Raw genomic sequence first — 24,234 nt, forward strand, 5'->3', positions numbered from 1 at the left:
AAAAAGGAATTACATTTAGCTTATAAAATATTTGAAATATAAAAATCAGGCAAACATATCACCCAAAGATAATAGATTTAGTTCCATATTTCTTCATATAAGTGAATACATTTTATATAAAATTTAACTATGTTAGGGGTTTGGAGGTCCTAAATTATCTCCACACACACACACACACACACACACACATGGATGTGGAAGACAGGAAGGTGGATTAGAGAGCAGATCTGTTCCCTTTCTAAAAGTCACCCATGGAGCTAGAACAATTTGCCCAGGGCCCCTGCTGCGCTCCTGCCCTGACCCCATTGCTCCAGTGTGTTCAGGTAACCTCCCTGTACCTGGGTCCATGCAGTGGAGTGGGAATACTATTGCTCGACTCCTTTCACATGGTATTTGTCTATGGTTATTTCAGGATGCAGCTATTTAAGGTTTCATTTTTTTTTTTTCAAAACTCACGTTTTGGGCTTTATATGATCCTTCTTTAGCCAAGGACTCGTATAATTGGATGGCTGCTGTTATGTTTTGTGTGCCAAAATTTCCGAATAGCAAAGCGTCAGCCATTTTCTCCATAGCTTTCAAGTTTCCCATGTCAGCTGCTTTGGCAAAGAGTAGGTAGGCTCTGTTTCAAGAATATGAAGCCAAACGTGTGATTTTCAAAACTGAAGTTTTCTGCTCCCTTCTTTATACTATTCAGACTACTTCTCTCTAACAAGGAGGACCCAGTTGTTATTGCTACTAATAATACAGTTTAGCTGAAGTCCGTTGTATCTCTATACCAATAGATTTTTTCATGATTTCAGATATATCTGACAAATAAATGAAGCTATTAAAAAGGAGAAATATATAAGATACACCATTCTTCAAGCTTACATACCGAGTGAAGTAAAAAATTGAGGCACTTGTGCTAAAATAGTAAACTCTTCCATGGCCACCCCCATTATTCATGAATATTTGTTCTATAAAATGAATTCAAAAAACGTAAGAATAATCAAAATTGGAATGTCACATCTAGGAAGTTACTATCAGGAGAATAACAATCCCTTCATATCCCAAAATAATACACTAAAACAGAATATATTCTTTAACACAGCAAAGCCAGACTCTTTGGAAAAACAGTTACTAAACCAAACTTTAGTGGCCCTAGAGTGTGACTGCCTGGTTCAAATTCTGGCTCCACCACTTGCTACTTGGAGAACTTCAGCCAAATCACATAACTTCTCTGTGCCTCTCTCGTCTATGAAAGGGGGATAATAATAGCACCTACTTCATAGGGTTGCTGTGAAGATTAAATGAGATAATCCATATGAATTGCTTGGCCTAGTGCCTGGTACAGAGTAAGCGCTCAATAAATTTAGCTATTACTACTGGGACTGTTGCATGGATTCTAAAGTTTTATAACATGGTAATTGTTCACCTGTAATCAGGTGGTAAATGGTGGGAAAGTTTAGTGGTTAAAATTATAGGTGTCACAGGATTATTTCACACTGCGTTTTCTGAGTCCCAGTCAGAACTTGGACCTGATCTGTATAACAAGTAGTGATGGAGAGTCCTGCAAGGTCAAAACATGTGTCAGAGACAGATGGTATTTTGGGATTTAGTTTTCCTTTTATAACTTCCTTTTTGGTAGCAGCAAGACCAGAAGGCATTAACCTCTACCTGTGACCTTTACTCAAATGCAGGGGGAAAAAAACCACACAAATCTACCATTGCTTCCAACTCAGAAGGATCAGGAGACTCAACTTTATGTACAGGCTGTCCATATTGATGCTAAAATAAGATGCTATTGGGCAAAGGCTGGAGAGGAATAGCCTGGGCAAGAGGGACCTCAGACAGAGAAACATCTGGGTAGGCATTACAGTCCTGGATGTCAAAATAGAGGGTAAGCACTCCAGTGGAACAAGAAGAAATTGAAAACTGGAAACCAGGAGGTCAGGAAAGAAATTAATCATGGTCAAAACAAGCTGAGATTTTGGAGGCTAGAAGGCAAACAAGGTAGAAGATCTCAAAGGTCAATAAAGGCAAATGTCTGGGACCTAGGGATAGGCATCAGAAAGAGAGCCTCACATTGGAATACAGACTCCCTTGGGCCCTTCCATCACATGCTTCCTGCTGCAGTATCTACATAGCCTACTGGGACAAGCAGGGCATCAAGATGGGCTGCAGGGGCATTCCATGGTGTATCTGGTGTATTCAGCAGTAGTATATGCAGTCTCTGGTCCCAGGGAGCAGCAACAGGCCACAAAACAAATCTCCCTTGTCTGTAATCCCAGGGTCAGGGTGGGCACATGGGTTGCCTGTCAGGAAACTCCAAGGTGATACAAGGAATACTAGAACCAAGATCCAGGGCTGGAGAACGTTGCTGGTAGGTAAGATATGATTAAGATCTGGGCTACAATCTTCACCAGGAAAAAGGTGGGAGGAGCTGGGCAGCAGGGACAGATCCCACAGACAATTTAATTAGGTATCTGGATCATCTCTACAAGATCTGGCATTGGATGCTCAGGTGGGCGCTGGAGGAGGAGGGCTGAATGCTTCTCCAGGGCATGTCAGAAACTTGGTGTAGAACAATGGCTCATCTGCAAAACTTCTCTGCTGATGGGGAGTGATTCTCAATGAAGGACCTACCCTGGCTGTCACTGAGGCTTCCTGACTCGCTCAGAAAAATTTACTCCCTCTGACATGGGCTTGTATAACATCTGTACTTTTAACAGCAATGACTTGTTGAATGATTTTTTCCACTCATACGTAAGAAGTAGTGAATGAAACAATGAATTGGTCCAGGAAATGGATGTGTATAAGCCAAAATAAATAGTATTTCTATCATATGCTTCCACCCCCTGGAAATGGCAAACAAGGTGCCCTTCTGTCACCCTTGGGCAGGACATTCTGGTCAAAAATAGCCTGGGATTGAATGACACCCAGGTAGGCATAAATGTTCCCACACTGATGGATGCTCTGCTGTTAGAACTGGGTTTTCTCCCTGTTCTTTAGACCAAAGAGGAAGGCTCCCTTCAAGGTTAAGTGGGTAGTTACTTTAGGACCTTCTAAAAGTGATTTTGTCCCATCAGGCTGAATCCAGAGTTTTCCTGGATTTGATGGAACACATCTAGGGGGCCCCTTATCTCCTTGGGCTTCCTCGCTATAGGCAGAGTTCATCTGAAATCTCAGGACCAGCCCCTGCTCAGAACGCCATTGTTCTTTCATCTAGACTGGATGGAGAATTCTCTATTCTTACTTAACCACTCAGTGGGCATCTCAGTGAGATGACTGCCCTATTGGGGTGGATTGTCTTTTTGGGGTCTGATTTTGTTCCATCGTCATCATGACAGCTACCAGGGACATGCAGTGTGAGGCCCAGGTTTTGCTGGGGGTGGTTTCCTTTGCTCTTACAAAAAGCTTCTAATTCAACTTTTCCTAGAGAGAAGAACAACTCGCTCAGTTCCTTCTTCTTGTCTCTCGGGAAGAATTACAGAATCTTTTTGACTCCTCGTTTCCTCCTCTATATTTTGTTGGGATGATAATCTATGTCTCACAGTATTATTGTAAACGGTGAATAATATTACACATGTGAAGTACCTAGAATAATAACTAGCACAAAATAGGAGCTTGAGAAATGAAAGTTGTTAATGTCATTATGACCAGGATTATAGTTGAGTGCTTCTTATCCTCTGTTTTTACACTCTTCTTAGAGGCTTCAGGTTTAAAGAACTCGCAGACACTGCTGTTGCTCTGTCTGGGGCTGGTGACTGCAGCTCTGGGACGCCTCCCCAGGGCTGGAGTGCCTAGTCTACATGAAAACAAGAGATGTATCCTTCTTGGGACATTAGGGCCCATTCCTATTATTGGTTTAAGAAACCCTTTCTTTCTTCAGCCCCATACCTTCCACTTACCAATTAGGAAGCTAGAGATAAAAATAGCAAACTCTCGTCTCCTGGTTACTAGGTATCAGGCACTGTTCTAAGAGCTTGGTTGTATTATCCAGGCCACAAAGAGCATTAGTCACTTACTCAAGGAGACACAGCCATAAATGATAGAGCTAGGATTTGATCCCAAGGTTTCAACTACAGCCTTGAGAGGTGACCTCAAGTTGTACCCCTCCACTGGGGAGCACAGGCAGAAGATATTTCTGCCTCCCCTTTAGACAAGGTAAATGAGTAAAAAGAAAACAATGGACGCAGAGTAAGATCATGTGGCCCAACTTGGTCACTTCCCAGTTGTGTATCTGTGGTCAACTTACTTTAAGATATTTGAATCTCTGTTCCCAACATTTTAAAGGGGAAAAATAAAGCTCGTAAGACTGTTGTGGGTAGAAAATGGAATCACATACATGAAAATGCCTTGAAAACCATAAGGTGCTAGACAAATGCTCAGTTAGGCAGAATAAAGCATTCTGAAACAGCAACTGCTCTAATTCAAGTAACGCATTTTTTCATTTAAAATATCTAATACATTAAAGCCAAAACAGTATTTTTTTGCTTGAATGCTTAGATCAGGGCCTTAATTCTGCATTTCACTTAGTATGCAAGGACCCCAATTGCATACACATTTCTCTTGTTTGTTTAGGGTGACAATTTGTGGGATTCTTTAAGTACAGTTTGATCCTTTTAAAAACAAAAGCGTATGGACAATCAGCTTATTCGTTATCCCAATAAGTTTTTAATGATAAAGTAGATTTTTGGATTGTTCATTTTTCTTAACCTGGAAATTTAACTTGGCTAAGGTAGCTGGAAAAAGACTTACTCTGCTTTTTGTTTTTGGCTTTTAGACTGCTGGAGAATCTTGGTGCCCATCTTAAATAGCTGATCTCCTTCATCTGTGAAATTTTTCTTTGCATGAGTTTTTACTACATATGGATAAACAAGAAAAAATAAAAACAATATTACTTCTATGTTATATATTTTAAAAATAATGTGCTGACATAACGTGCTGGCATGTTAGTTTGAGTTTTGCTCTATTTATTTTTTTAACCTTTGCATTTCAGGGAGATCACTTGGTATTATTCCTTAGCTCAGGAACATTGTTAGGTTAGAAGGCAGAAGCTGCATAAAAAGATACCCTTTTCCTGTCTTTTGTGAAAGGATCTGGAGGGTAGAAAAGAAAGAGAGATAGTTCTAATGGTAGCAGAGAGAGAGAGATATGTCTCAGTCTAGGAGAGGGATGCAAGATTCTGCAAGCAGAAGGCAGGGTTGCCTGGTATACCCTAGGGGCAGGATCTCAGGCGCCAGGCTCTCGGCCCTGGCTGGCAATGATTCCCTTACCTGATGAGCATAGAGCCTAAACGTCAGAACCATAAGATTACAAGAGAACATGAGGACGTGGGCAACAGGCATCTCTCAGATGACCTGTGCACCTAGGAGAAGGGAGGGAATCTCCTTAAAATTTTTTATCTTCCTGAGACTTCTCCCCTTCCCCAGAACTTTTCTAAAACCTTGGGGAAGGCACAGAGAGAGAATACAAATAATGACTTGCCTTATAGAATGGGAGCTCAGAATCATTTTTTTTTTTTTTTAGGATTTTAGGAAAATAAAAAAATAAAATTTTACCTGTTACAATGGTAGTTCCCAAACATTTATATAATACTTCACAGTTTTCAAACCATTATCATCAGTTTATCGATGGGGAAAACCATTTGGAGGAAGTTAGACTTGTAGATCTATGCTCACCCAACACACACACAGACACACACACACACACACACACACACAGTCTTGCACAACCTCACAGTGCCTCTTGAAGTCCATTATAACAGTTAATGAAATCTCGCATCAGGAAAACCACACCTGAAGCCATTTCAAAGGAAAGGCACTGTGGATTTAATACTTCATTAATAAGACCACAAAGAATGAGTGGCTCTTGTTTTTCTTCTTCCTGACAAGCAATCAGAGTTCCCCACTTTCCTTTTTAAATAAAAAAAAATTATTTAAAAAATTAAAAATTTAAAACTAAAACTAAAAAATTAAAAAATTTTAACTTAGCTGATTTAAAATCATTTTGAGTGCTGTAAGTTATCCAACCAATATAGTAATACCAGACACCTTTAGCATCGAATTTCTGCTTTGAGTTATATGTTATCTATAATCATGATTCAAGGGGGAAATACAATGGGAAAAACCTATTAATTTGTGTGTGGAATAGTAATCGGTTGTATTAACGTGCTTTCAAAGAGTGAGAATAAATTTTGAAAAGTTGACTCTGCATGTGTATATACATATGAGAAAGGATTTACCACTATAAATTTCTACCGATGGCTGTTACTTTTATGTGTAATTCTTTTTTGGCTTCCCAAATATATTAAAATGCAAGTTTTCTTTCCTGTAAGAGGGCTTAATTATCAGATAAATTTATCTTGATGTTGTTTAATTTCTTTCTTGTGTTTTAACAATTTCCAAATTTTGGGAAAGCATAGTTAGGACATGGTTTGAGGTGACCATCCTGGACTTGATGCAAAGGGTCCTCGAGGGTCTGGAGTCTTTGAGTGGCCAAGCAGTCGCTGCCTGTGGTTCTGCTCCAACAGGAGCTCTCGGCTTATTTGAGAACAGTGTTGCAGATGAGCCTCAGGAATAAGAGGGTGGAGTAGATGTGCCAGAGCACTATTTAAGGTGGCAGCAAGTCAGGAAAATGCTCCAACTAGATGAATTTATATTTCAGTGTTTGTCAGAGACATAATCTATAGAGAGCTCTTGACATTTTCTGACTTCCTCATTCTCATTATTATAGCATTATTTCATATCTAATTTGGATGCTGTTATGGGCTGAATCATGATCACATGTTGAAGTCCTAACCCACAATATCTCAGAATGTAACCTTATTTGGAGATAAGGTCTCCACAGATGTAATTAAGTTAAAAGGAGGCCATTAGAGTGGGGCCCTAATCCAATATGACTGGTGTCCTTGCAAGAAGAGAAAGAGACAACAGGGATGCACATGCACAGAGAAAAGACCACATGGGGACATGGGAAGAAGGTGGCCACGTACAGCCAAGGAGAGAGGACTTAGAATGAAACCAACCCTGCCAACACCTTGAACTTGGACTTCTGGATTTCAGAACTGTGAGAAAATAAATAATTTCTGTTGTTTAAGCCACTCGGTCTGTGATATTATATTATGACAGCTTCAGGAAACGAATAGAGATGCTGGCTCTGGATTGCATGGAAAAGATGCACCCAAACTTAGCATCCCGCCCCATCAAGGACTATCTCCTAAATGTAAGAGGGTTTGTAATTTCCCATGGGCCCAAGTAGCCTGCCTTTGACAAGGCCTCTTTCTCATGCTTACATTCTGTGTGGACAGTGTTGCACAGAGACTTTCCAGGTGTCCAGCAATCCCTGGACCCAGCTCAGTTCTCTGTGGGATGATGATAGGAGAAGTAGGGATCGATGTTTTTTCTTGCTGACCCTTCAATTGTAAATTTTCCTAATCCAGTCTAGTCTTTAATCCATGCCACTTGTCATAATGGAGTTCATGAAGAATATTCTTATATAATAATAACTAGAAGCAAATCTTTGGAACCAAAAAAGGACCTAAGTGCCTGTTTCAGATATTGAAGAGAAAGAGGAGAGCTAGGGACAACTTGTTCTCTGTCATTCATTCTTTCACTTGTTCATTCAACCAGTAGATATTGAACACCTACCATGTGTTAGACACAGTGCTAGATATCATGATTATCGAGACACTGTGTCAGCCTGGCAGTGGAGACAGACTTGTTTGCATAAAATTACAACGCCCTGTGGTAGGCACTATATAATAAGGCACTGTAGGAGCACAAAAGGATTCTGTTTTCAAATGACGGAAACTTGATCTGGTTGACTTACGCAAAAGGAACTTATTGGGAGACTGTCAAATGCTTATGAAATCTGTGAGGAGAACAGGAACCAAGGTCCTCTGAGAGGCAGAGAGGCAAGGCTGTTCCTGGAATGGACTGGAACTCAATCCTTTTAGACCTTTTTCCAGTCCAGTCTCCATGGAGAATGAGTCTGATAGACCTAGTTGGGGATGACAGGTCTTTTCATTATATTCCTGTAAGAATATATAAATTGAGGAAGATCCAATTCCTTAAAAGGAAATTTGGGTGGTGAGAAAGATAATAGAGGTGATGAGAAGGCCCCAAAACAAATGCCTATTGCAACCACCCTCCCATGATTAAGTGAAATGAAGACATTCTAGATGAAGTGACATTTTAGATAGCTCTTCAAAGGTAGGTAGGAGTTTGTCAGGCCAAGAAGGTAAAACTGGCATTCCACTTGGGGGGACAGTCCATGCAAACGAGCCATAGGAATGAAATGATGGGGGAAGTGTGGCTTGAATGCAGAGTGAGAGGAGAGCTTGGGTGACATGATTGGGCATGAGGTCCAGGCCTGCTGTGGAAGTGATAGTGAGAGGAGGGACGAGAGGTCTTTGTGAAGGTGAAGGAAGGTTCAGTAGGAGAAAGAAAGAGAGCAGAGTGGCAGGAAGGTAGCGCTGGGCAGGGACAATTATTTTAGAGTTTGAAATCACATTGGTGAGAGAGCTCTGCATGGCTGCTAAGTGGAGAGGAGGGAAGTCTTCACTTGCAAAGATGATTAGAACTGAGAAGGTCTAGGAAATAAGACAAGGTCTTCCACATGGTTACGTCATCCATGGGGTGACTGGTGGAGGCCTGTAGCCATTGATTAACTGATGAGGAGGTATAGCAGCCCAGCCCCTTGCCCATGGGAAAGGAGCAATCCTCTAGCACAATCCACTCCTCAAAGCTCTAAAGTCCTCCTGAAACTCTATCTTTGCTTAGTTCTTTCCTTTGTCTTATCCTGCATCCTCACCCCCTTACATGTTTCACCAAAAAAAATCTAAAACCTTAATCTACAGATTTAAAAATAAATAAATACCATCTAAATCATCTAGAAAAATAAAAGGGGAAATAATTCATTATTTTGAATCTCAAGTTAATATTTACATGATGAACCACATAAAGGATCATTGAGATCTAAAGGAATTAATAATTGAGCTAGATGAATGTCTTTTAGTCTGACTAAAAATCAGGTGCTCTCATGATTAAAATGATGCAAAGAGATAAAAAGAAATTCTTTTCCCCTGCAGAAAATCTTGCCTACACAGACACTGCATCTTTTCAATCTAATTTCAATTGTACTTAATATAAACCAACTTCGGGTTCCGATTTTCTGAATTATGCATCAGAAGAGTTCTTCACATTTGCCCTTATTTGTGCCAGGGAGATATAATCCTAAGTAAGGAGGGAGAATAACGATCCATTACTAAAAATAACATTCCATCCAAGAAAGAGTGACTCAGCAAAGAGTTTAGTCAGATAAAGATGCAATCAACTCAAATATAATACACGTGAATAAGAGCATGGATATTTACAATCATCAAGTTTATTCACACTGTCTCCACATCATTGTTGTCAAACATAAATTCTTCCACCAGTGATATTGCTAGGAAATGGTAAACAAACTGTATTATAATTAGAAAACAATTTTTCTTTTCTTTCTTTTTTTTTTGAGACAGAGTCTCGCTTTGTTGCCCGGCCTCGAGTGAGTGCCGTGGTGTCAGCCTAACTCACAGCAACCTCAAACTCCTGGGCTTAAGCGATCCTACTGCCTCAGCCTCCCGAGTAGCTGGGACTACAAGGCATGTGCCACCATGCCCGGCTAAGTTTTTCTATATATATTTTTAGTTGGCCAGATAATTTCTTTCTATTTTTTTAGTAGCGATGGGGTCTCACTCTTTCTCAGGCTGGTCTCGAACTCCTGACCTCAAGCGATCCACCCGCCTCGGCCTCCCAGAGTGCTAGGATTCCAGGCATGAGCCACCATGCCCGGCCAGAAAACAATTTTTCTCTTTAAATATCTACTAAGCAAAACTTGAAATAAAGGGTATTTTGTTATTATTCATTCATTATTTATGTAATTTAATACATTACTTATGTAAATCTAATAATTTGTTACTGTAAATTTGTTACAAAGATTTAATTCACTGTCTAAAGCTTTTAATTGAGCAGAAAGAAATATGGTTTATGAAATAATGGGAGAATCAAAAGCAATATATCATGTTATAACAGGAGGCAGTTTCTAGTGCTTGCACTTAATTTTCTCAATGACTATAACAGGAAGGTGCTATTATAATTCCCATTTTACAGATGAGGTGATATATGCACAGAGTTTAAGTAATTTGCCCAATGCCGTGTAGTTGGTACTTAGTAGATGGCAATTCAAATCTAGGTATTCTGACTTGAGTCTGTGCTTATACTGCTTCTCAGAGCTACAAACGTGCAAAATCGTGATAGAGAAACACAAAGTTAATATCAACTGCTGGGAAATTTGAAAAATAGGTATAAAAACATTTTTTTTTGTTTTTAAGTAAATTTATTGTAATTCATTATAAATATTTTAAGCAAGGGGTTGTTTATTTAAAGTAATACCTCATTTATCTGACATTATTGAGAAATAGTACATATAAATCCTTTTTCTCAATAGGTGAATCGTACCCCTTTTTATTTTGACCATTTCAGATGGAACTCTGTCTAAAAACTATACCAGATATTCCTCCAACTTGCTCAACAGAAGTTAATGAGCATGACTTAACCTGGTCTTCTGATTCAGAGCATTGTTGTGCGTACCTGGCAATACCCAGTCTAGCTGGTTTGGAAGTGATTATGTAAGAAGGTGCCTGTGGGAGGCCTTGACAATGGGAAGCTCTTCAGTAATGAGGGGAGCAGGAGGGGAGGGAGAAAGATGGTGATATGCTCTAATCATGGCTCTCTGGGGGGCAGGAGTGCCCACTGAAGGTGGCTGATGGACACCTCGCTACACTTGCTAATAGGTACCAGTTTAGGTTACTCTTTCTCAAAGGGGTTGGAAGATAATTTTAAGTGATACATAGACTTAAACATTTTGACAGTTTATGTTTATTTTAATATACATTCTTAAGTAGATTCTATCTGTGGCATGTGATACTAATTGCCATTTTTTTCCTTACAAAATTAACCAAGAAATATTTCAAACATACCCCCCAAAACCAAAAAAAAAACCTCACCATAAACCACTCCCCTTACACTCACAATTTAACAGATGGTAACATTTTGCCTTGTTTCTTTTATTTATCTCTCTAGGGAAATAGAATGTTACCAACACACACAGAGCCTCCTCCCAACATCCTTTCCCGTTGTTCCCTCTTGAGAGGTAGCTATTGTACTGAAGTTGGTATGTAGCTCTTTGATAACATATGTATCTATTAATAACAGATATTATTTCTAAACTTTATATAAATGACATTAATTCTGTGTAAACTTTTGCTATTTGCTTTTTCACTTTTTGAGATTTATCCATCCTGATACAAGTAGGCTTTGTTCATTCATTTTAACCAGTGCCAATTATCTGATCAAAATTCTTTGTATGAATAGACTAGTTTGGCTGGGCACAGTGGCTCACGCCTGTAATCCCAGCAGTTTGGGAGGCTGAGGTGGGAGGACCACTTGAGGCCAGGAGTTTGAGGCTGCAGTGAGCTATGATAATATTCCAAGTTCCCTGTTTATATGAGACTTATTCTAGACTCTTTTCTATTTGTTAATCCACGTGTCAATACCATACTTTTGAGGACTGAACTTTGATCTTTCTCTTTTGCTCCTGGTGAGTCATGCTTACAAATGGTAAATCTCACTAGACAGGTTTTGTTAACCAAATATAGTGTGGTTTACTTTCCAACCTGATTTCCGGTATAGCGTTAGCATCACCTGAAAGGTAAAAGGGTTCCTTCATCTTAACTCAAGCATCCTAGCAGATCCTTATCTTAACATGAAAGATCCTCCTGTCTGGACCTCCCAGAGTGCTCAGACCTTTATCTTAACTTAAGCATTTCCTTTCTGGTCTTTTAGATAAAGCTTAACTCTCTCAGACAATTGTCAGCTAAAAAGTCTTTAAAACCCTCCTATAACCTATAAGCCGCCAATTTGAGATGGGCCACCTTTTTGGGCCAAACCAATGTACACATTCCATGTATTGATTTATGACTTTACCTATAACCCTTGTCTCCCTGAAATGTATAAAACCAAACTGTAACCCAACCACAACAAGTCTACTTGCTCAAGGCCTCTTGGGCGTAGCTCTGGGCCATGGTCCTCAAATTTGGCTCAAAATAAACCCCTTTCAATTATTTCAGAGTTTGGATTTTTCCATCCACACTTTTATAAAGACACCATTTTCTAGTAGGAATCTAGTAGGGCAAGTTTCACTTATTATATTTAGAAAGTAGCTTGTCTGTCTTTAAAGTTGTTTTCATATATACTTTTAGAATCAGTTTTTAAAATTCATTAAAACTGCTTTGGGCAATTTTTAAACTAATTTGGCAAGAAATGATACCTTAGAATTTTGAGTCTTCTCTTTTATAGACATAATTCATTATTTATTCTGGTCTTTAAAGATATTATTAAATATTTAATTAAGCTTCATGCTATTCCTCTTCCTCTTAAATATCTTATATACCTTGTTAGATCTATTCTTAAACATCTTATGGTTTTTGTTGCTATTTTAAGTACCTTCAATAATTTCATTTTTATTTTTATCTAATACAGTAAAGCTATTTATTTATTTATTTATTTATTTTTTGTTGAGACAGAGTCTCACTTTGTTGCCCAGGCTAGAGTGAGTGCCGTGGCGTCAGCTTAGCTCACAGCAACCTCAGACTCCTGGGCTTAAGCAATCCTACTGCCTCAGCCTCCCAAGTAGCTGGGACTACAGGCATGCGCCACTATGCCCGGCTAATTTTTTCTATATAGATTTTTAGTTGTCCATATAATGTCTTTCCATTTTTAGTAGAGACGGGGTCTCGCTCAGGCTGGTCTCGAACTCCTGACCTTGAGCAATCCACCCGCCTCGGCCTCCCAGAGTGCTAGGATTACAGGCGTGAGCCACCGCGCCCGGCCGCTATTTATTTTTATATACTAATTTTTATATCCAGCAACTTTGTCAAGTCTTTTATTAATTTTCATGGTTTAATAGATTTTCCTGAAATTTTTAATGTAGATCATGTCATCTGAGAATAAAGATAGTTTTTGTTTCTTCTTTTCCAATGCTTATTTCATTTTCTTAATTTATTGCCATGGCTAAGACCTCCAGAATAATGTTAGATTAATGTACTGGATGAAGGCATCCTCATATTTTCCTTCATTTTAAAGATAATCTTCTTTACTTTTTTTTTTTAAGAAATAGGATCTTGCTATATTGCCCAGACTGGCCTTGAACTCCTGGGCTAAAGTGATCCTCCTACCTTTGGCCTCCTGAGTAGCTGGGATTACAGGCATACCACCATGCACAGCTCTAAATTTCCTCAAATACATTCTTTGCATCTATTGAGATGATCACATGGTATTTCTCTTTTAATCTGTTAAAATAATGAACTACATTAGCAAGTTTAAAATTTCACTCTAAATTTGTATTCATGATATAAACCCTCGTTGGTGATAACACATTAATTTCATATTCATTGCTAAATCCTGATACAGTAATGTTTTATTTATACATTTTTTGTATCTATATTTATATATGAAATTCACCTACAATTTTCCTGCTTATGTCCAGTTAGCATATTATGATTATGTATTCAAAGTAATTTGGGAAGAGTTTCCAAATTTTTCTATTCTTTGGAATAATTTGTACATGCCAGAGGTTGTATGTTTCTTAGGGCTTGATTATAAAGGAAAAACTTCAGGGATTAGTATTTTGTTTGTTTTTTATCCAGTTGGCTCTTTTACATAGCTGCCTATCCCTTTTACATGATGCCTTGTTTTTTTCTTATGATTTCTTAACTATTTTAAAGTATATTTATTCCGTACGCTTTTTCAGATCATTGTTCTACTATACCTTCTAGTGTGTGTGTCGGGGGGGGGGGGGAGTGCGTTTGTGTACATGCATACTGATTCTACTGAGTGAATTTTATTTTTTACTTGTACATTTTCTAAAATTATCTTGTGAGCTCATCTCTAACAAGGCTCCTTATATGGGAATTGTGGGATTGTTTTGCCAGAACAAGTTTGTGTTGTTTCTGTCAGGTTTCCAGAGTTCTCCTCTTATTGATTGAAGGAAATTCTTATGTGTTAAGGTATTGGCTTAGAAGTGTTCACCAAAAAAAATCAAGTGGCATAAATTCAAACCCAAATCTGAATAAGGCTCAGGGCTGTGGTGGAGGTTTTTCTAGGGAGAAGATTTTCCCTGTGAGAGCTTCAGTAGCAGGTAAGGTCCTTGATGTTTGGCTATAATGGCAGGTGGTGGTTGATCTGTTTGTTTTTCTTAATCTCCCTGTTCACTGCATGAGCATCTCTATGTACAGCTTTATTCATAGCTCCTCTTTCCAATTCCCTTCTCAAAAGTCCTAATGTCTTTTTTCCTTTCCCAATCTGGGATTTAAAATACAAGTCTCAGCCATTACCAGCTCCCATCACAACTTGCAAAACATCAACTCACATGCTTATTTTTCACTATTTCTAACACTTGAGGATTTCAGTTTCTTGTGAGCCCAGTTCTGCATTAGAAAAAAATTAAAGTTTTGGTGTACTTTAGACATCATTTTAAGGTATTTGTAGCAGAGGATTTTCTTATGGGATTAGCCCATCATTTTGTTAGAATGAAAGAGCCTCAGTAGTTTTCTTTTAAAATCAATTCACCTACATAAAACTGTATGTCGATTTAAAGAAAAACTTTCAGTAAATAGGAAAGGTATAAAATGGTGAGCAAGTTGGGTTCCCCAACATGCATACCTTAGGAATCAGGGTGTATATCAAGAAGTGCCTTTAGGAACCACATCTGGGGAAGAAGTTAGACTGAGCAGAGGGAGAAATTGTGATGCAGGCTCAGTGAGATGCTTTGCTGACACCACAGGGTGCTGTGGAGCTAAAATACCCTTTCAGAGTTGTTCCAAGTTAAGGTGAGATGATCAGGCCTTTATACTACACATTAATCAGCCATTGGAAATGGGCTGCCCCAGGAAGGAGGCATGATCTTTTGTACGCAGCTCTCTGCACCTGAAGATAGTCCCTTCAGAGACTGACTGCTGAAGGCTGTCAGAAGATTGCACTCCCAGCAACTGGGCAACAAGTCCCTCAGTGAAGGGGCGTCTGAACAGCACTTCACAGTGTCCACTGCAAATATACATAAAACAATCAGTAAAGTGGAATGCAAATGTTAAATTTAGCCTAGCTGGTCATAGACCCCAGAAGCAGGAAAAAGGAATGCCAAGACTAGCTTAAGACAAGGTTCCAAGATATCTCCCTCCAACCAAGAACACAGTAGTGATGGGGTATGATCATCAAAATTAATGATGGTTAATTCTAAGGGGTGCCAGGAGGGACCTAGTCAGGAAGGACGTAGAAGGTAGTGCCCCAGTGCCTGCTGTACTAGGCTCCACTGTTCCTACTGCATGATTAATTATTGATTTGTCATGCTAACAATTTAATAAGGAAAATTATTCTTTTAGACTTAATGCTGACTTGGAAGGAAGAATTAGTTGTTGAAGTAATAGTGTAAAAATACACTGAGGGAAAATGAACATGCCATTTTTAAAAAGGTAATGGATGTGAAAGCATTATATTCAACTATAAAACACTATCCACTTGTACTTTAATAATGTAAGGCTTTATTATTTTTATGTGGCACCTATATTGTAATATACTGTAGAAAGAATGCTGAATTTGGAGTTAGAAGATCTGGGTCTAACTCTATACAGAAAGAATGAACTCAACTTAATTCAGCAAATATTTATTCATTCTAATTATGCAACAGAGACAATGCCAGGCACAGATCTTGCCTTTAAGTAATGGGGGTACAAATGCTATTTGTTATATTTGAGAAATTCTGGGTAAAGGGACAAGTTCTGAAAATGGGTACCTAGTTCTTCTGTTTTTAAAATGTAGAGGAATATATTCATATTCTAGAAAATATAGCTATATATTAATCTCTTTAATTTCTAGAACAGTCTATTCTACATGGTTTTTGAGTCTTCAGTTAAGGAGATGTAATCACTAAGAATTAGGAAGAGTTTTTGAGAATGTTAGGTTAAATCTCATTTGTCCTTTGTGAAGGACTGGTAGGTCTGGGGAATTGCATTTATAGAACAACTATATCTCCCTCACATCCTGTGCATGAGATGTTGAAATGGGAACTGAATGAAAATACAGTTCAATAAGGTTCTTAGTCAGCTTGCTAATCATATTCTGTTTCATTGCACAGTTTATGAAGTTCAAACTCTCCTCTAGGGAAGGTGACTTTTTCATGGCTTCCTCTCCTTTCTTAACTCCTAATTCCACAGGTACCATTTCTGGGCTGTGTCTCATTGACCCATGGGGAAATTCAATATCTCTTTGCGCTATCCCAAAAGGATATTCACTCTTACAAACCCTTTATGAGGAATGCAAACTTTACCTAAGATTTCATAGAGCAGAAAGAGATGATGATTTATCCCAGAAACAAAAACAATTTTAATGGTCATCTTAGGCATTGTTGATTTAAAAATATCAATCGGGATTCTCCAAATTTGAAGTTTTACTAACTTCTCAGTTAAGCACAGCCAACCACCATCTTTCTAGCTCCTCATATCTGCTTTCTCCGTATTTCTTGTCCTATTCTTTTCTTCTCACCCTTTCAAAAGCAAAATCACAAAATTCCTCTCCCTGGCTCTGCAAGGCAATTTCTTTCCATCCTTGAAGACTTGGCATCAGCTGATATCAGGCTTCTTTGTGGGGTGGGAGAGGGGAGATCAGGAATGGGATATTTGCTAACCTGCTATCCACAAATGCCTATTAAGGCATGACCCCAGACCCTTGGCACCCTGGCAAACAAAGGCATTGCACACCATATGGGACATTCTGGTAATCAAATTTTCTCAACCTCATCACATATGGATTTTTATCCGGTTGATCAGTGGGTAAATATAATTCTAGAGATTTATGGCATATTATTGTGGGCCCTAGGCTCTAAATTCAGCCTGTTTTACTAATTTCACTAACAAGAACATGGATAAAAGATCAGAAGGCATATGCTTGTCACAATTTTGAGCGACAGAAAACTAGGAGAGAATGACTAATGAATTGATTGAGGTAATCAATAGGTTGGAATAATAGACCAAAATGAGCACAGTTCATGCCATCTAACAATTGGGAGGACCTAAACCTCCAAACCATTTTGAGAAGCATGGGATTAAAATTTCTTGATATCATCAGCCTACTTGTTTTTGTAAGAGGCATATGACATAGTGGCTAAGAGCTAGAGGACTTCGGCAGCAGACCATCCAAGTTCAAAGTTGTTTCCCTACAAAATATTGGTTTTGTAATGCTAGGCATATTACTTTATTTCTCCGTACTTCTAGTTTCACATCTGTAGAGTGAGTCACTATAGTTTCACACTATAGAGTGGAGACAATAGTAACCTAAATTAGATCTTAATATAGAAAATGCTTGATTAGAGTTCGCATATTAGGCATAATATAACCACTTGCATGCAAGGGAAAAGGATCTCGTTTGAAGGGTGATATTATTTAGTATTTTAAACATTTGGGCTCTCTTACACAAACTCTATCTACTATTTCTTCTATCGAACCTACTTACTGATGTCTATAACATACTGAATGCTTGCAGCTGGTGGGATACTCTCAAGTACACATGTGCACTCTGTTCCCACCTCTGGTATACTTAACAAGTCAGAAGTGCTTATTCCTAAACCTGATTGTACCAGTTATACTGTTATTATAATTATAGAATTCAATTGAACACTATGTAAACTCATTAAATATAAGTGCAAAAATAAAATATGAATTTTTTTATGAAGAGCACTTGAAATATTATGGAAAACATTTGATAAAATTTAATTATAGAAGAGACACCTATAAACAACTGGAGGAAAAGTCTGCAAATATCTGAAATGATTCTCCCCAAGATTGCTCTAAATGTCTTTAGTTCATCATTCCATTAGAAACCTGAGAAAGAAAATCATGGACAATGCAGTTGGGTGTGGTTTATACTAGAAAGTCCAATCAGTAGACTTATGCTAAATAAGTGACAGGCCATGTTTCTTTCTTTTATTTCATGTTTCTATAATATGTCAAAAATTGTCAAATAAATGTTTCAATGTCTATTATTTAGATTTATAATAAATTTAGAAATGTACATAATTTTATAGTGTCATTGAAAAACTGGTATTCTTAATCTTTCTTTGCCAAAGAAGTTTCCCTCTCTTAAATGAGAAACTAATAATATAGAAATTCATACATATTTGTTAGAAAAGAAAAAGTTTTCATGCATCAGACTTAAGTCAAATGTTGAAAATGATTCTTAAATTTCAGAATTGAAGATGGTTGACTAGACACAGGTAGTATGTGCCTCCTCTGTGGAGAGGAACCAGAATAGTAAGCAGAGTCTCACATTTTGGACAGACCATCTAGGACTGAATGCTAGGATTCACCAGGGAAGTGACAGGAAATGCCGAAAGAAGAGAGTTCAGGGCAACTTGCTCAGCCGGGGGCTGGCTAACAGCCAGGAGGAGCTCCTGGATGTGGAGAAACAGTAAGAAAGAAGTCCCCAGGGCTCCATAGTCCAAGATGAGCTTTTATGATCTTGGCTACAAGAGACCTCCCCGATCCATGCAGGTCTCAGGCCTAACATAGGAAGCTGCTTGAAGACTGCACAGAGATATTGCTCCAGAAAGAGAACCCAGGTGGAATCCCACAGGCATCTAGGCCTAGAGCGGTTTGAGCCAGATGCCATTTGGAAAGCCTAGGTTCCAGGGAACTCCAGGTGCACCTGCAGCCACTGTACAGCTCTGAGGAGAGATAGAGGATCCCAGATACTCCCATGCGCCCCTGAGAAGGTCCTCATCACCCTGCTGTGGGTTGCTGTTGACACTTGAGACATGAGTGGACAGCATTTCTCACAGTTTCTCATCCCCATTCCTTGCCTGGGTGGGGCCCCAGACTTTCTGATTGCCCGTCCAAGGCATTGTCTTGAGGGTTTGACACTGGGCTATACCCCACTCTCTGGCTAGGTTTGGGCTGATGCAGCTGCAGCCCCCACCTGGCTGGGGAAGGTCAGGGAAACCAGGCTCTCAGCATGCATCGGGGACAGTGTCCACCTTGCTGCAGCCAGCTGCTGTGGAACCAAGTCTCAAGTGAACTGTACTCCTCACAGTTGCCTTCCAGTGCAGCCTGCCTGAGAAGGGCCCCACTGTCTCTGGCACAGGCCTAAGATGCCATCTGGGGAGGTTAAAGGCAAGCAGCACCCTTCCCTCAAGTCTGGCCCAGCTCAGGAGGGATAGGGAGGCCAAACTCTCCTACACACACCTAGGACAACTCCCACCACCCTGCTGTGGGCTCCTGAGAGACTGAATGGGAACAGATTACACTCCCCACAGTTTCTTGACCATGCTGCTTACCTGAAAGTGGCCCTGCTTTCTTTGATTGCAGGGCCACAGATGATGCTATTTTGAGAGTTTTTTGTTTTTCTTAGAGAAAAGGTCTTGCTCTGTCACCTAGGTTGGAGTATAGTGGGTGTGATTATAGCTCACTGTAACCTCTAATTTCTGGGCTCAAGTGATCCTTCTGCCTCAGCCTCCCAAGTAGCTAGGAATATAAGTGCATGCCAACATGACCTGCTAATTTTATTTTATTTAGTTATTTATTTTTTGTAGAGACAGAGTCTTGCTATGTTGCCCAGGTTGGTCTTAAACTCCTGGCCTCAAGTGATCCTCCTGCCTTGGCCTCCCAAAGTTCTGGGATTACAGGTGTGAGCCTCTGTACCCAGCCATGCTGAAAGTTTAATGTTGAGCCATGCCCCTCCCTTGGGCCAAGGTCAAGGTGACATGGCTGCAGCAGCCACTCAGCCAGGATGTGACAGGAAGACCAAGCTCTCCTAAGCACACTTAGAACAATACTCACTACCCTGTTATAGGCAGCTATGGGGCTGGATACTAGCCTGCCTAATCCATTGCAGCAACCAGTAACATCAGTAACATAGGCCAGTTGGGTCCCAGTGGGTGGCTCCACCACTGCTACTGCCACCTCTTACATAATACCACCTGCTCAGGGGACTGAGAACCTGCTCACACACCTGGCCCTCTGCTCCAACTACTAGCTTTGGAGCAATCCACCTGAAGGCCCAAGAATTGGCCCACCCCAGGACACACTAACACTGCTGCTAATGTAAGCTGCTCTGGGGCCTAAAATCAGGCATACTCAGCCCACTGGTTCCACCACTGGGGCCCAAAAACTGGCTCAGCTGGCATTCAAGTCCCCAGCAAAACTTCACCATGGGTCTCAACTAATAACTGTTCCCAAAGCCACCAAGAAAATCATAGTTATTACTAACACTGTGTACTGCCTAAGAAATCATACAAACATCACACTGTTTCAGGCACCCAAAATCAAAGCCAAAGTGTCCCACTCAACCAACAGCATATATAAATATTCAGGAAAAAAATTCTCCCCTTTAAAAGCAATTTCAAAAAAATCAGAACAAGTGGCTGCTACATCAGAGGTGCAGATATCAACAGAAGGACACAGGAAACATGAAAAAGGAAGGAAATATGACACTACCAAAGGACCACAACAATTGTCCAGCAGCAGATCCCAATCAGAAAGAATTCATTGTAATGCCAGATAAAGAATTCCAAACATTGATTCTAAAGAATCTCAGTGAGATGAAAGAGAAATCTGAAAAGTAATACAGAGAAATCAGAAAACCAATTCAGGATATGAATGAAAAATGCACCAAGGATGTAGACATCTTTAAAAAACAAACAAACAAATTCTGGAGCTGAAAAGTTCATTGAAGGAAATACAAAACACATTTGAAAGCTTCAAAAGCAGATTAGACCAAGCAGAAGAAACAATCTCAGAAGTTGAAGACAGGTTTTTTCAAATAGTTCAGTCAGACAAAAATAAAGACAAAGGAATAAAAAAGAAAAGCAAAGCCTTTGAGACATCTGGGAATACATAAAGTCACCAAACTTATGAATTATCAGTATTCCCAAGGGGGAAGAGAGATCAAAGTTTAGAAAACCTGTTTAAGAAAATAATTGATGAAAATTTCCCAGGACTAGGAAGAGAGTTAGACATTCAGATACAGGAGGCCCAATGATCCACAGGCAAATACGTTTCAAAAAGAACTTCACCATGGCATATTGTGATCAGAATGACTAAAGTCAAAATGAAGAAAGAATTTTAAAATTTGCAAGAGAAAAGGATTTATTCATCTATAAAGGAAACCCCATCAGACTAACAGTGAACCTCTCAGCAGAAACTTTATAGGCCAGAAGATAATGGGACAGCATTTTCAAAGTGCTGAAAGAAAAATACTGCCAGCTAAGAATTTTATATACTGCCAGAATAAGCTTCATTAATGAAGGCAAAATAGTATTTCCCAGACAAGTGAACACTGAGGGAATTCATTATCACTAGACCAGCCCTACAGGAAATGCTCAAAGATGTCTTAAACATGGAAATAAAAGGTCAACATTCATCATCACAAAAACACATGAAAATATAAAACTTGCAGGACTTATAAAATAATAACACAAAGGAGGAAGAGAAAAGAATTAAATGGCAACATGACAGAAGTTCAGCAAACCACAAAGATAAAAAGAGAAAAAGAAACAAAGAATTCATAAAACAACTAGAAATCAGCTAACAATATGGTAACAACAAACCCTCACATATCAATATTAACCTTGAGTTTAAATGGATTAAATACTCCACTAAAAAGATATAGATTGGCAGAATGGATCAAAAAAATATGATATAACTATATACTGCTTACAAGAAACTCACCTTACCCATAAAGACATATAGACTGAAAGTAAAGGGATAGAAAAACATATTTCACACTAATGGAAACCAAAGGCAAGCAGGAGTAGCTATCTTTATATCAGATAAAACAGAATGTAAATCAACAGCAGTAGAAACAGGCAGAGGGTCATTATACAATAATAAAGGGATCAATTCAGCACAAGGATATAATAAACCTAAGTATATAAGCACCAGACATCAGAGCACCCAGATTCACAAATAAATATTACTAGACCTAAAGAAAGAGATAGACAGCAACCACAATGATAGTGGGAAATTTCAACACCCTACTTACAGCACTAGACAAATCATCAAGACAGAAAATCAATAAAGAAATATTGGACTTAAAGTAGACTTTAGACCAAGTGGACTTAACAGACACTTACAGAACATTCCACCCAACAACTACAGAATACACTTTATTTTCATCAGCACATGGAACATTCTCCAAGATAGACCACATTTTAGGCCACAAAACAAATCTTAACAAATTTTTTAAAATCAAAATCATATTAGGTATCTTCTCAGACTATAGTGGAATAAAGCTAGAAATCTATATGAAGAGGAACTTCAGAAACTATGTGAACACATGGAAAGTAAACAACATTCTCCTGAACAATCACTGGGTTAATGAAATTAAAGATAAAAATTTTAAAATGTTTTGAAATGAATGAAAATGAAAACACACATACCAAAATCTGTGGCATACAGAAAAAGAAGTGCTAAGAGGAAATTTTATAGCATTAAATGACTACATCAAAAAAGTAGAAAGATCACAAATTTACAACCTAACATTGTACCTCAAAGAACTAGAAAAACAAGAATAAACCAAACCCAAAGTTAGCAGAAGAAAAGAAAAAACAAAGATCAGAGCAGAATTAAGTGAAATAGAGACAAAAAGAAATCAATGAAATGAAAAGTTGTTTCTTCAAAAATATAAACAAAAATATAAACAAAATTGATAAACCACTAGCTAGACTAACCAAGAAGAGAGGATCCAAATAAATACAATCAGAAATGAAAAAGGAAACATTACAACTGATACCAGAGAAATACAAAAGATCATCATCAAAAGCCATTAAAAAGTAGGCAAATAACATCTTCTTTTCAAAAGAAGATATACATATGGCTAACAAACATGAAAAAATGTTCAGTATCACTAATCATCAGGGAAATGCAAATTAAAACCACAATGAGATACCATCTTACTCCAATTAGAATGGCTATTAATAAATAGTCAAAAAACAATAGATGTTGGCATGGATGTGGTGAAAATGAATGAATGTAAATTAGTACAACCTCTGTGAAAATCAGTATGGAGATTTCTCAAAGAACTAAGAATAGATCTACATGAAAAGAAATCATTATGTCAAAAAGATACCTGCATTCATGTGTTTCTTGCATTACAATTCACACTTGCAAAGATATGGAATCAATGTAAGTGTCCATCAACTGATGAATGGATTAAGAAAATGTGCCATATATATACCATGGAGTACTATTCAGTAATAAGAAAGAATGAAATAATATCTTTTGCAGCAACTTGGATGGAACTGGAGACCATTATCCTAAATGAAGTATCTTAGGAACAGAAAAACAAATGCCACTTGTTCTCACTTATAAGTGGGAGCTAAACTATGGTTACACAAAGGCATGCAGAGTGGCATAATGGACACTGGAGACTCACGGGGGCAGGATGGAAGGGGGTAAGGGATGAAAAATTACCTATGGGGTACAATGCACACTATTTGGGGGATGGGTACACCCAAAGCCCAGACTTCACCACCATGCAATATATACATGTAGCAGAGCTCAACTTGTACCCCCTGAATCTATTAAAATTTTAAAAAGAAAAAAAATTTATAATTGAGCACCAATTAATTTCTGTACACAGACTCTGTAGAGACATTATATTTTTTAGAATTTCTTGCATCTAGAGAATCTATCAATTAATCAGGTGTGTTTTTATTAGGGAGAGTTTTAGATTTCTAAAGTAGAGGAAAAAAAGGGGGGCACTGTATTAATTTTGGTTTCCTTTAAAGTATGAGGGTTTCTGTTAGCACAACAGCAATAAATATTTAACCACATAATTTTGGAGATTTTTTTCATGAGACCCAATTATCAACCTTGTTTATTATCATCAGTACAAATTCTGAATCTAAGACAGGAGGCAGAAGCTGACAAAACTTGAAGTTTTTAGGTGAATAAATATTTATGACTATATCCTAAGACTTCTCAGAAAGCAGCTATAAAATTTGATTTTAGATTGCATGAAGACATTTTATTTTTTGTTTGTTATGGCTTTAAAATTTTTTTTATTTCAAAATATTACAGGAGTACAAATGTTTTTGGTTACACAGATTGCTTTTGTAATGCTTGAATCAGGGTTATAAGTGTAATTTACCTCCAAAAAGGTATTC

At 38.4% G+C, this 24,234-nt stretch overlaps 1 protein-coding gene across 2 annotated transcripts in view; it reads right to left on the reverse strand.

The window, feature by feature from the left end:
• SEL1L2 (SEL1L2 adaptor subunit of SYVN1 ubiquitin ligase) overlaps positions 1-24,234 on the reverse strand; it is a 99,568-nt gene that overhangs the window by 45,417 nt on the left and 29,917 nt on the right. For both annotated transcript variants that reach the window (XM_069496118.1, XM_069496117.1), the window contains exons 4-5: positions 4,741-4,843; positions 457-619 (exon numbers count right to left, since the gene is read on the reverse strand). In XM_069496118.1, the coding sequence (XP_069352219.1) occupies positions 457-619; positions 4,741-4,843 (266 nt within the window). The remainder of the gene's footprint in view (positions 1-456; positions 620-4,740; positions 4,844-24,234) is intronic.

The sequence above is a fragment of the Eulemur rufifrons genome, chromosome 20, assembly GCF_041146395.1.
Source record: "Eulemur rufifrons isolate Redbay chromosome 20, OSU_ERuf_1, whole genome shotgun sequence".
Classification (NCBI taxonomy): domain Eukaryota; kingdom Metazoa; phylum Chordata; class Mammalia; order Primates; family Lemuridae; genus Eulemur; species Eulemur rufifrons.